Source organism: Neolamprologus brichardi, chromosome 20 (assembly GCF_056152115.1).
Source record: "Neolamprologus brichardi isolate AB-2024 chromosome 20, ASM5615211v1, whole genome shotgun sequence".
Lineage (NCBI taxonomy): Eukaryota > Metazoa > Chordata > Actinopteri > Cichliformes > Cichlidae > Neolamprologus > Neolamprologus brichardi.
This window is the reverse complement of record NC_142123.1, coordinates 2979775-2993522: the sequence shown is the minus strand read 5'-3', so window position 1 is coordinate 2993522 and position 13748 is coordinate 2979775. Positions and strand designations below refer to the sequence as shown.

Here is a 13748-nt window from a genome sequence, read left to right as displayed (position 1 = left end):
TTTATTCCACAAATGTCAGTGAGTTTGAATGCACTTTGATATTAAACTATATTTTTCAGAAAGCCTGGAGACTTTTGCTGTGTGCTTTCGTTTGCACATTTAATTAAAAAGTCGAGACTGGAAATGCCATTTACTTCCAATCTGAAATGCCTTAGCATTTGTTTTTGTTTTGTGTGGTTTTTTTAATAGCAATTACAAGGGAGTGCCCTGTGTAAACGCAACAGCAGGTATTCTCGCGAGAACTAAACTGCCATACCACTCGTTAGTGCAAGATGGAGAAGCAAATGTAACACGCATTCGAGGTAGGCAGAAAGACTTATTCTAAAGTGTTGACACGGGGTTTAGCAAAGCGGTGATGGACGTCTATCGTCCGTAAATTGCTGATTGATTGTCGTTAAGGGATCCGAGCCACCAAAATAGTGTATTTTTAATGGTAATGTATGCGTCTTTTGCAGTGTAAACCGCCATTTTTAATTTAGCCGTGATCCCATGGATAGAGCATTGTGCGGACTCGGAGCCTTAACGGCTAGCCGATTAGCTCGCGCGAAACCCTCAAACACAGAAGCCGCACACTTAACACGCAGAGTCATGTTCACTGTGTGTGGGTATTTACACCTCTGTGCAAGTAATCTAAAGCCAGTTTTCTCCCTCTGTTGCGGCTTGTTCTCTTGGCGGGAATGAAGACAACTTGAGTCAAAGTGTGTGTTGCAGATTGACTTTTCGTGATGTGCTAACGTTAGCCGTCAAAGCTGAATTAAAGCCGAAGTAGCAAATGTTAGCCAAAAGTGCTAGTAAACCTAGCTAACATCAGATGACTAGCTGTTAACTTTGTCTACGTTAGCGCCACTACTGACTTAGCTTTAACTGCGTAGCAAGCTACTTAAACAACACTTAGAAACAATGGGATAGGAGCTGAATGTACACGCTTTCAACTTGGAGCTAACTCAGTTAACTTGGGAGTAATAATAGCCTTTACTTCACTTTGTGTTTCGGATGATGACTTCAACATTCCATAATGTCAGCAGCTATAAATGCTGCAGGTTGGTTTTAGATTAAATGTGCGTTCATCGGTAGAATCAGCATGATTTCGTCAAAGAAAATATTGCACTCGGCTACATTTGCAAATTTTATTTATCCTTTATTTTTAAATGTGATGCCGGTGAGTCTCACTGTCTCATTTACAAGAGAGACTTGTTTCAAACAGCAGCAGCATATACAAGTCTTGAGGTCAAGCGGTGAAACCACTTGGTGAAAACATACCGAGCTGCTGAAATGTGAATATTTGTTACCTGTCAGATTCCCTTCACCATCTCATCATACTCTTAATCGCTGTTAATTGTGATGGTATGACAAAGAAGTAGACCACTTCTCCGTCAATGGCTTAAATCGCCCCTGGGTGCCTCATGGGTTTTTGTATTCTTTATTATGGAATCAAACTATTGCCGGGATAATTCATTTATGCCAGGCCTCAGCTCGCTCATTAAAGGTGATCAGCTTATTAAAGTATAAAACAGTTTAAAAGTGGAGATGTCACAAGTTTTTCTGCAAATATTTTAATGAACTTTAAAATCTGGGTAATTAGGGTAATTCTGTTCAGCGATATGGAGGTTGTGATATTAAAGTACCATATGATTTAATGAGAGAGATTGCCGAAATGGAAATTGTTTTATGCGGACTACTACTCTCTCTCATGGATTTTTCATAAATAAAGTTCTGTTTGGTTGGCATAAATAAGGCATGCACATCAACAGCAAGTCTGTGCTGAACAGTGTAGTTTAATGGCAGACAAATAAGTTGAACTTGAGAAAATTTTAAACAGTGAGGATCTGTTGATTGTAGTCCATGTTTACAGAAAAAATAACTCCCATAGCAGTTATGCACACTGTCCAATTAGTAACAAGATATCAAAGAAATTAGTTTGTTTAACAATAATGACTTAAGGAAGATACAGATAAGTTAGAAATGTCATTCACATGTGCAAAACACATATACATCCTGAATCCTGTGTATAAAAGGAAACTGTTAAGGCCCCAAAGTTAGAAAACTGGAGGTACAGCCCTGTTTCAGAGTTTAAGTGAAACAGAAATAAGTTAAGTGTTTAACTATATTTAATTTTACAAAGTAGAAAGTCTTTCAGTTTTAATTGAATTCTACCTGAAACACTGACATGACGGACATTTGGAGAAATAGAGATGGTGTTTCAAGTGTCCAAGCAGTTCCATTTTCTTTTCTTCATTCAAAACTAATTTCATTGTTTGTCATATGTTTTCAGATTGTGTAAAGAAACAGCGTAGTAAATCAAGGATGAGAAAGGTGGAACCACTGAACCAGATCAGATTCTGGTGAGTACTGTCTCCCCTCCTTTCTTTTTTTTCTGCTTTGACTGAACTGAGCTGGTAATGCACACTATACATGAAGAATATACCTGCAGGGATAAATTGATGTAACAACTTAATATCTGTATCAGTCGATTTTTGCATCGCCTATTGGCAAATAAGATGGTATTCAGAGATGGCAGTGGTTGATGTTTATCTGTTGTGTTAGAGAAGATTTCCACGGGCTACATGCTTTGGTAGTTTGAAGGGCTGAACAACATAAAAACAGTTCAGTATTTTTTAAAAATAATGATTTCTTTGTCTTCATATGGCACAAAAAGCAGTAAATGTCAAAAACAAAACACCCCCTATAGCCATTGGCAGAGTTTTGGCACATTCTAGTTTGCAATAAGAAGAAGAGGAGCAAGGTATTTCTAACAGTAAACACTTTGGTGTATTTGAAATATTTTTCCGCAACTCAAACTAGCAGAAGTTATTGAAATTCCTAAATAAGAAAATGTGACCTTCTTTTCTGGTTCCATGTGGTTATATCTGTCTAACCAGAGGGTCTTGGTGAGATTTACTGTGATTTCTATTATTCAGCCATTGTTCAGCTCTGAACAACTGGGCTCAGTGACAGTGTTTGTGCTGCTCATCATACCCAAATACAAATTTAGGGAAAAACCATAACCTCTCACAGGGTGTGTGGAGCTTTTGGAAACTTTTTTGTTTTATGTCTGTGCTGTAATCAATATTGGCAGACATCCATATTTATAATTAAAAAAAAACCCTGTAAATACTATTTTAAATAATCACCAATATACAACCAATGTCAGTAAAATATCCACTGATATTGCAATAAAATATTTAAAACAAAAACATCTCTTAAGATAATGCCTAGATGTGGCAGGGGTTTAATTTAGTCCCCACTCATTTTGTGTAATTTGAATTTGCCTATCAATAAATAATGCATGAATAATTCAGATTAATTTGGTAAACAAATATAGTGCCAAAAGAAAACAATGCTTCCCTTTGTCCCCCTTTCTTCTTCTTTTTTTTAATGACACTGAATTTTGTTGAATTAGGCATATGGAGAAAACTACACTCATATAAGCTATAATGTAGCACTGAGTAACTGAGCAAGGTCGGTGTTCTAACATCAGTATGTTAGCTCTTAAAGGTTTGAATTAAGTACTTGCTTACTTCATCAGAGAAGTCTTACACACATAATGCAACAGTGAGTAATCTTAAAAAATATCAATGAACTAGACAATTAGCAACCTCTAAGCTTATTTAACTGAAATAAAGTGTTTACTCCTGACTTGTCCAGGTTTCGTAAACAGGCTTTTAAAAATTCTGATTTATTTATTTTGTAAACATTCATGGATCAAATACCTAAAGTTGTTTTGATGCAATGTGCTTGTGTTTTTCTAAGTGTTCACGGTGGCTAGCACAAGATTTTGATGCACATGTAAGTTCGTATGAATATGTCGGCGCTTACGCTGGTGTGCCTGGTATGCTTTCATGAAAATAACTTGAAGAACTGTGTCGACTTAATATGATAAGATGTTTTGGTGGTGCATCCCACAGAGGGCCCATTGCCCCGTTATAAATACGCACTGCATCGATACAGACAGCAGTGGCTTCTCATTCCCAGCCGTAGCGTTATTCACTTTTTGCACACTACCCACACTCATCATGACTGTGCCAAGAGCTAGTGCCTATGTGCTATGGAAACAGGCGGGGATACTGTAATACTCCGGACGGACGAACAAACTTCTTAATTGATTCGGTAGTCAATTTTCCCTTGTGCAAACTAAAAACAAAACTCGCAGTGTCACCTTAGACCGGTCCGACAATGATTCAGCGAGTTGTTCTGCGTTTCTGCTCACTGCTCAACTAACGGTAGCTAGCTCGCTAGCTAGCGCGTGCAACGACTGTAGCTTTAGAGCCAGGAACTCCGAGTCTAAGAAAAAAAAAAGTCACGTTAGTGTTTCCAGGTATTTTGCACACATTCATCTCTTTGTCGCTAGTCACCGAGTTGTTTACAGATTCATCTTAACTGGAGTAGGGCCAGCACTGAACTAGGGAGTGCGGGCTCCTTTTTGCGGCCTGTGCAGCCCCGACCTAAATTAGTCAAGAGTCAGGTCAGGACAGGATGGTGAATCTGTAAGGTCTGGTTTGACAGCTGTGCCACAAATGGTCCTAGCGGTTTGAATTTTGCTTAGTTACATTGTGAATGGTTATCGCTGATGACACGCATGACTTGATTATGACTTGGCTGACTTTTTAAAAAACGTTTGGTGACTCTGAATTTCAGAGGAAGATCGTTTGCTAACGGTACCGGTAGCTCGATGTTAGCTGGTCAGGGGTTAACATCTCCGCAGCAAACGTTGCCGATCGATTCCGTCGCTACGTTGAGTTTTACAGGGGTTCTCGTTTTCTTAGACGTGTTGCTACCTAATTACAAACAAAACGCATCACGTTTATGCCCTATAACTGCAGTGTGGGCTTTGAATAGGAACTTGTTAACGTTAGGTAAATAACGTAAAGCTATTACCGACGCTAGCTTGTTAGCTAGGTAGCTATAACTTTAACCTGTAAGCTTCGAGTCGTTTGAGTTGATGGAAAAGCAAACAGAGAGGCGCACTGTTTGGCTTAAATCTCCCCTGAATTTGAAAGTGATGAAACGTTGGGCTAATGTTTTAGGCCAGTAAATGGGACCCAATATAATTTGATTAACTTTGTGTCGTACATTGCTCGCTAGCCGTCAGCTAATGCTCTGCCCGGTTTGCTTTGTGATCATCAGACTTTTAGGGAGCCTGAGAAAATGTCAATGTTTTCATCACCTTTTTAACCACTGGTGGTGATCAATCATTTTTTGCTGTAACAGATTTTCGAGGATTATCGCCATATCATCTACCTTTGCTTATTCATTGAGTGCCCTGCCAAATGTTGAGATTTGTAGTCGACTGTCTGCATTTTGTTATGTGTATTTCAAGTACATAATGTACGAATTTCCCTAGCTATATAGCCAGCAGGTACTTTTTTGTGTTCTATTATATACTGAATATTATCCAAATAATTTACATATTTACCTGGAGCATTTTTTAAATAACATATGGGACACTGTTTTGATGTAAGGTTTTGATTTTGCAGATAGAGCAACTGGAACATGCCCTTAAGTGGGCATTGCCAAATATTTTTTTGTAAGTATGTATCTTATTTTTTTTGTTTTTGTTTTCTTTGTTTTTTTTAAGACATTTTAATGTTAATATTTCAATATCCGAATAACTGTTTGGCTGGGAGTATTATTTATTTATGTAAAGTCCAAATGTATATTTACGCAAGTGCTATAGAAGAATATCTGCATCACAGCACACTGAAATTCATTATTAGATGTTGTTTTATGGGTTACATTAACATTTCTCAACAGGAGCAGCAAATAGAGATTATTGACAATGAAGGTCGACAGAAGCAAGTTAAAGAAAACACCTACGGAAGCTGTGAGTATATTTGATGTTGGCTGTGTTTTCTTTCATAGCTCCTAACCTCACTGCTGCCTAAATTGCATGTAGTTGGGATATTTAGGATAACTTTTCTCTAGCCACTTGTGATAAGAGGTCATAATGGGAGCAGGGCCTAAAAGAACTTGTTGAAGATGCTTCTTATTTTATATATATATTGCAAGAAATTTACAGTTTGTCATGTCCAAAAATTGGGGGGGGGGGCTATGACTGCAAGCATGATGTGTACGATACAGTTGACAACTCGGATAACTTCTCTATTAAAAATCTGGGAATTTTCTTATCTGTAATGTTTTGATAAGCAGGACTGGCTGTTATCCTTGTTTAATGAAACCCCAGTTAACAAAACTGGATACAGAAATAACTTTATTCCAATGCTGTTAATTACTGTGGGTCTGGCTAAAACTGTTTTGAGCACCAAACATTTCTACGGGAAAAATTCTGGTATTTATCTTAGAAGGATCTTGAACTCTCTGAACTGAATTTGGTTAAATTGAACTGAATTGCTTTAATGTTGGAGTTTTTAAGAATGGTAAGGGGTTAGAGCTGAAGACTTAAAACATTTAACAGCCATACTGTTGTTTACCTTGATAATAATGCCTGCACAGCTGATTGCCGTGATAAGTAAACAGTGACAGGACAGGACGCGTCTTCTTGTAGGATTGTGCTATTCAGAAATGGAAGTATTGGTCAGTTAAACCAAGTAATTCACTATGCTTTTTAACTGCTGGTTCAAAGATGTTGAACAGTCTTCCACCACTAGGCAGACTTCAGCACCGCTCACTTTTTTGAAGGGAAGTTGTAAACAAGCTAGGTGGAAAGTAAAACAAGTCACGGCCCTGCTAAAGCAGAGAATTCTAGCTTTGTTTTAGAAAATAAATGCCTGTATCTAAACTGTTTCAGAATAAAATGGCATTCAACCACATTTTGCACAAGGGTATTGGCATTAAAGAATGCTGTGGTGCTAGCATTGCTGATGTCAGGCTCACTTTGTTTCTCAAAGAGTGTGATTACCAGCTTAAAGTAGCTCAAATACACACATAGTATTTCTATGTACAATTTTAAGCCCAGTTCATTAGATTGTGCTCAGTTTGACTTTGACTTGCTTTTTGACTTGTTAATTGATCTTTTTCTTTTCTCTTCCTTCTCATATGTAAAAAACTTGAGTGAAAGTATTGTGGGTTATTGTGTTTGCCCAGAGTTGTTAGTTCAGTGTAAATGGAGATTTTCACTGTCTATCAGCATAGAGCATCTGTTTAGGGTGCTATAATGTGTTTTGAGAAGACTCATAAGGATCCAGGAACTGTGCTTGACCAAATATTTTTCTAAACCTTCTGCACCAACAGCCTGCTGACTGCAGGATACTTATAGAGAAGCTCAAGGCATGCAATGATGAGCAGCTATTGGTTGAACTGCAGCATATCAAGACCTGGAATATTGGCAAGGTAAGAAGATTAGGCTGAAGGAGAAGCTACTCCTTCAGTCTTTTATAAAACACAAACTCTTATAACAAGGTTCCCATCACTCTAGAATTGTGTGGAATATCAAGAATATCATCAAATATATTTGAGAAATTTCACAATACCTGCTGACACAAGTTCATGACATCATTTCCGCACCACACTCCTAGAAACATCTCCCTGAAATGAAATTATATGTCTTAGCAAGTGTAGTAATAATACAGATTAACAGAATGCAAAAGGGAATGGGGATTTAATCCTAACTTAATGCTACAAAATAAGAGGTGGTTGATGTGTTCAAGCTTTAAACCTGAGAAATAAATTGACTTTGACTTTATTAAATTTATGAAAACTTATGAGCTACAAGCAAATATAAAAATAATTATGTATGAATGTCACTGGCACTTGCCATTGGTCTGACTTGCTGTCATTACAGAATCCTAATGGCCAGAAGTACTACTAATTTGAGAGTAGAATACAAAATCGAAAACTTTTTTTGGACATTAAATTAATGATATGTAATATTTGTTTGAAATTATTATTATTTTTATCTCTTTCAACAGTGTGAGCTTTACCATTGGGTGGATCTGTTGGACCGCTTCGATGGTATTCTGTGTGATGCAGGCCAGACAGTAGAGAATATGTCATGGCTGCTGGTGTGTGACCGTCCAGAGAATGGACAGCTCAAAGCCTTGCTTTTGGCAGTGCTCAACTTCACAGCTTTGCTTATTGAGTACAGCTTCTCTAGGCACCTTTACAGCTCCATAGAGGTATGGTTCAACCAATTCAGCTCTTCAGTACTACTGATACATATTTATGTTTTTTTTTGTGCTGTTGCTATGTCAGAGAAAATGAAGTTCACAAACTTAAATATTTCTTGTTTTATCTACCATCCACCCCCTTTACAGCACCTGACCACCTTGTTAGCATCATGTGACATGCAGGTGGTCCTGTCTGTGCTGAACCTACTCTATGTGTTCAGTAAGCGATCCAACTACATCACAAGACTGGGATCTGAAAAAAGGACTCCTCTCCTGGCCCGTCTGCAGCACTTGGCTGAGGTCTGGTGAACATTTGTCATTGTGATTCTAGCTGTCCCTCAAGAAGTGGAGTTGAATTGTTTAGTCTCTTTGTTCTTTTCTGCAGAGTTGGGGTGGGAAGGAGAATGGCTTTGGTCTGGCTGAATGTTGCAGGGATCTGCCTATGACGGTAAGATTTCTTTTTTTTCTTTTTTTTGTGAGTGAGTGATGTTTCATAACTATCACCTACATATTACTGTTGGCCAGAAAGTTTTATGTTTCTAAATAGATGCTGTCAAAAACTATTAAATTACGCCTACTTATAAATTATGTTTATATTCCCACTGCAGAAGTATCCTCCCAGTGCCACCACACTTCACTTTGAGTTTTACGCTGAACCGGGCCCTGAGGTCAAAGTAGAGAGAAAGGTATAGGCATCAACATTTACTAAAGCAACCAAAGTAAAAACTGAATAATATTTGGAATATTCTGTTGACCACCTGACTGTGTCCCAATCATTTCCAAATGTCATATTCCCTCCGCAGACAAGTAGTAACACACTACATTATATTCACATCGAGCAGCTTGACAAGGTACAGTCAAATTAGAATTGCATCATTAACAGCTTAAAAGCCACATCTTGGCTTCTTGACCTAATACACAGCTTGTTTTGTCTCATAGATTTCAGAGAGCCCATCAGAAATCATGGAGTCACTGACAATGATGTACAACATCCCAAAAGACAAACAGACCCTACTGTTTACTCATATTCGACTAGCCCATGGTTTCTCAAATCACAAGAAGAGGTTGCAGGCCGTACAAGCCCGACTGCATGCTATTTCTATACTGGGTGAGCAGAAAGCTTTTTTCCAAGAAAGTGACATGATTTTGGTCCTAGTTTTATGTTCTAACCTTTTCTCTCTTTTTCTTTGCCTCTCCCCACCAGTGTATTCAAATGCACTCCAAGAGTCAGCCAACAGTATTCTGTATAATGGCTTGATAGAGGAGCTGGTGGATGTCTTGCAGATTACAGACAAACAGCTTGTGGTAAGAAAGTATTTTTTTTCTTTTTTTCCCCCCTTCAAGCTCGATCTCTGTCATTACACTAAATGTACTTTCATTGTATTAATAAAATGTCTTTTGATGTGTTTTGTGACTGTGTGAGAAGATGATTACTTTCAGTGCCTTCTTTATTCTTAGTTCTGCACAATCTCTGTCCTTTTGCATTGTCTGTTCTCTGAAGTGCTGTATTGGATTTTGTTCTTCAGGATATCAAGGCGGCCTCTTTGCGCACTTTAACTTCAATTGTCCATCTGGAGAGGACGCCCAAGCTTTCCAACATCATCGACTGCACCGGCACTGCCTCATACCATGGCTTCTTGCCCGTGTTGGTTCGCAATTGCATACAAGCAATGATTGGTGAGAACATAGCAGAAATTATGACCCAAATTTTTAATGAGTGATGTGCAAGAAATTTGGTAAATAAAATAAGAGCTTTTAACCCCCCCTTTTCTTTCTAGATCCTCTGATGGAACCTTACCCACACCAGTTTGCAACAGCACTCTTTTCATTCCTTTACCATTTGGCTAGCTATGATGCTGGAGGGGAGGCCCTTGTGTCCTGTGGAATGATGGAGGCCCTCCTTAAGGTACATACAGGCCCTGTAGCACATCGCAGCCATTCTTAATGTTGTCTTTAAGAAATATATCAATGATTATCTTGTACTTCATAGGTGATCAAGTTCTTGGGTGATGAGCAGGACCAGATCACCTTTGTAACAAGAGCAGTGCGGGTTGTGGACCTCATCACCAACCTTGACATGGCTGCCTTTCAGTCCCACAGCGGCCTTTCCATTTTCATCTGCAGACTAGAGGTTTGTTAGGCATATTCCTGACCTAGCCACTTTTAGATACAGTCACTCAGTCCTCTGCATTTGCTCATTCCTCTCTCTATCAATTTCTTAATATAGCATGAGGTGGACCTGTCGAGAAAAGAGTGCCCTTTTGTCATCAAGCCAAAGATCCAGAGGCCTAGTGCAGCAGTAGAGTCTGAGGACATGGACACAGACATGGAGAGTAAGTGAAGATATGGAATGTTTTGAACTTCAATAATATACCAAAAACTTGATTAGAAAACAACCAACCAACCACATGATGTTATGTTCCGTACTAACAGAAGATTGCTCTAAAAGGTTTTTTAAAACTTTTAACTAAAAGCACTTATTTCTTAAATCCAGCTTCACAGACAGTGTTATATCTTTGTCACATTTTGAGAGCAGGGCTCAATGGTGTATATATTAGCCCCTATATGTATAGTGTTTCATGTCCTCTTTAATGTTTAACATCAGGGTGGTGGTTAAAATGATCTCAATGGACTGGTATTTACATAGTGCTTTTCTATTTATACTGACCACTAAAAATGCTTGACACGACACATGCATTGATAGATTTATTCCACAAAATCGTAGCGCTTTGTTGGTCTCACCTCTACAATCAATTTAAAATTGATTTGATCTCACATGGATGTCTCTAAACAAACGGAGCAAACCCACCCTGGCACAGGGAGAGCATGCAGGCTATGTGCATGATGGCTCCAGGAAGGTGTGAACCTAGAACCTTCTTTCATGCTGTAGATGGTGCTAGCTTTTATTTACTGAAAACACATACCCTGGTTGGAATCTAGATTGCTCAGGCATGCGGATGGTATGGTAAGAATTTGTTGTCACCAAATTCTGTGACTCCTTGGATGGTGCCAAACATTCAGGCTGGTGCAGGTTGTATAATGATGAGGGCAATCTTTGTGGACCAGATTAAGGGCAACTTTAAACCTGTTATTAATTGAATGCTGCTGCTGACTTGAGAATTTTTGTTGATAAACGCAACAGTGAGTTCTCAGTGCTTCACCGGCCTTTCCAGTCTTTGAGTAGAACACTTCTCGTTTGAAAAGAGGGTTGTTGGATGAATGCGGAGCTGACAGATCTTCTAAACGTATTGGGGTAACTCCTTTACAGAGAGAATGTTGGTGTTTTTGAATTTTAGTTGGCATCAGAGGAAAATCACGAGTTCCAAAATAATCAAGCACTGTTCCACATAAACCTTTCGCAATAAAGCTCAAGATCCTGTTGAGACTTTTCAAAATAAACTGAATCATGTGAAAGATGCAGTGTGTTTACGGATGAGAATTAGAAAAGAGCCGCCAGGTGCTAAAAAAATAAACCTTAGACTCAAATGTTAGAACAGGCTTTTCCCCGCAGCACGCCGTGTAATAAATATTCACAAAGAAAACGGCGGCCTTTACAACTTATGTCTAAAAATGTACCGTTTCATGCATCGGTTAAAACACTCAACTCCAGCTACATGACGCCGAGCTGGAAACACTTCATGCAAGTCGAGCTGCACGAGATTCACAGAATTTACAGAAAATGTTACATTTTTGTGATTTATATCGTTATCGGACGGATAGATGTCTTAATATCGGGATAGGAGATTTTGGTCACATCGCACAGCCCTACTTTGTTGATTTCCAGCAGTCAACTTTCGTCCTCTCTGATTCACAGCTGCCGTATTTTGCACGCGTGCTGAATTAGCCAGCTAAGCTGCAGTGATTTGGTTTTGATGTATTCTGACTTTCATATCATTTATGATCTGAATAGTTAAGAGACAATAATCTGTTGCAGTCTCTCCTGGTGGCTTTGGTGGTAGTGTAATGCAGGGTTGTGACACGCCTTTGTGTCCAAATCGTGCAGTTCTTAGGGACTGAAGTCGCTATAGGTTAACTTTGATTTCCAATAGTGATATTCCCAAAACAGACAAACCAGTGCTCAGGTTAAACATGATGTAAGTCACTTAGATAACTTAAAAATGTTATTGTTTGGCTTTTTTCAGTATTTTATTTGTTCCTGAGTAAATCGGTTTGGCTGAGATTAAAGTTGTAGTTTTTACACAGCTGAATAAACGTCAAGCAGACAGCTGATTATCAGAAGTGTGAGATGCTGGAGAATATACTCCGGTGTCCTGTTATATTTTAGATAGCAAGGAGCAGACGGCTGAGTTTATTAAACTCCACTGAAACAATCTGCACATTTCATTAAAATTTAACAAACTATCATCTTGTCTTTATTTTTAGTTAGCAAATATCTTAAACACTTACAACTGTAAGCTAATAATAGTTATATAAGAGCAAATGCATGCTGGTGCAATAAGCTGTACGTTGCACGTCCAATGGATGCATGATCTGATTAGTCAACTAATCGCAAAAAATAATCGGTGACGAGTCGACTATCAAAATAATTGTTTGTGGCAGCCCTATTGTTTACATGCCCTGCTGCCTTTGTTGTTAGATGACTGTATGCGCATCAGTGACACAAGTGACACCCATTAAGACTAATGTACTATGCACTGAGTGATGTTCTGTTGCACTATGTGGTACAAAAAAGTATAGTGCTTTTAGCATTAAAACATGCAAACCAATTCTAGTAGCTCCTTCAAAACAGTGAATCAATAAAGGGCCATTTCACCAAATGCCAATTACTAGAAAGGCCTCCCTAGTAGGGAAAATTGAAATATTTCTAAAACTTAACTTTTAGAACTTTTAAATACAGTTGTACATATTTATTTTTACACTATAATACTCATGTATAACAATAATGATGATGCTTTATACATTTTTCTTTGTCAAAGAGCTTTTAGTCCTGTTTTGCCCCTGCTTATGTGATGACATTACATTAAAGTGAATACTGTATTCAGAGAGGGGATCATGCCTAACTTACAGCTATGGTTTTCCTAATCAAGTCCTTGGTTGGTTGTGGCCAGATTTTATGAGCAGTAGTCTGTTTGTTAGGGTTATATAAAATATAAAATATTCCCCTGTTGTTTATATGGAAACATTGTGAATTCTCACAGTGTCAGAAGTTGCTATGGAAAGCAGCCCTCGACCATCAACATCTTCTAGTTCCAGAGCTGAGGGAGACCACCGAGCACAGAGCAGCACTACTAACACGCCTCGTGCAGGTACGCACATCGCACACAAATGAATATATGAATTTTATCACTCCCGCGTTCTTCAGTTTCTATGATTCTCATCTCTTTAGGTATGCAGTGTATCCCCCAGAGGGCTGCTCTGTTGAAGTCGATGCTAAATTTCTTGAAGAAAGCCATCCAGGACCCTGCCTTTTCTGATGGCATCCGCCATGGTGAGTCATTGGAATCCACTTCTTTGTTGTACCGATGAACTTGAGATCATACATCTTGTACGAATCTTGTTTACATATGTTGCTGTACATCTGTGTTGTATTGTGAACCCACTTTTTTTTTTTTTTTTTAACTCCAAGTAATGGATGGGTCCTTGCCTACCTCACTCAAGCACATCATCAGTAATGCAGAATATTACGGCCCCTCACTGTTCCTCCTAGGTGAGTACACAGTTACA

General features: G+C 38.6%; 1 protein-coding gene across 16 annotated transcripts in view; it reads left to right on the top strand.

The window, feature by feature from the left end:
* Positions 1-242: 242 nt before the first annotated feature.
* Positions 243-13748, top strand: part of huwe1 (HECT, UBA and WWE domain containing E3 ubiquitin protein ligase 1) — a 48339-nt gene continuing 34833 nt past the window's right edge. For 7 of the 16 annotated variants that reach the window (XM_087834426.1, XM_087834423.1, XM_087834424.1 and 4 more), the window contains exons 1-19: positions 243-302; positions 2273-2342; positions 5475-5524; positions 5752-5821; positions 7189-7287; positions 7866-8072; positions 8211-8363; positions 8449-8511; positions 8672-8749; positions 8867-8914; positions 9003-9171; positions 9268-9368; positions 9590-9740; positions 9842-9969; positions 10054-10194; positions 10291-10396; positions 13223-13330; positions 13411-13512; positions 13651-13731. In XM_087834426.1, the coding sequence (XP_087690552.1) occupies positions 5777-5821; positions 7189-7287; positions 7866-8072; positions 8211-8363; positions 8449-8511; positions 8672-8749; positions 8867-8914; positions 9003-9171; positions 9268-9368; positions 9590-9740; positions 9842-9969; positions 10054-10194; positions 10291-10396; positions 13223-13330; positions 13411-13512; positions 13651-13731 (1780 nt within the window). In that variant the 5' untranslated portion in view covers positions 243-302; positions 2273-2342; positions 5475-5524; positions 5752-5776. Of the gene's footprint in view, positions 303-2272; positions 2343-3972; positions 4108-4170; positions 4316-4470; positions 4490-4656; positions 5357-5474; positions 5529-5751; positions 5822-7188; positions 7288-7865; positions 8073-8210; positions 8364-8448; positions 8512-8671; positions 8750-8866; positions 8915-9002; positions 9172-9267; positions 9369-9589; positions 9741-9841; positions 9970-10053; positions 10195-10290; positions 10397-13222; positions 13331-13410; positions 13513-13650; positions 13732-13748 lie in introns of those variants that run through there. The other 9 variants (XM_087834430.1, XM_087834415.1, XM_087834416.1 and 6 more) reach the window with 8 other exon arrangements.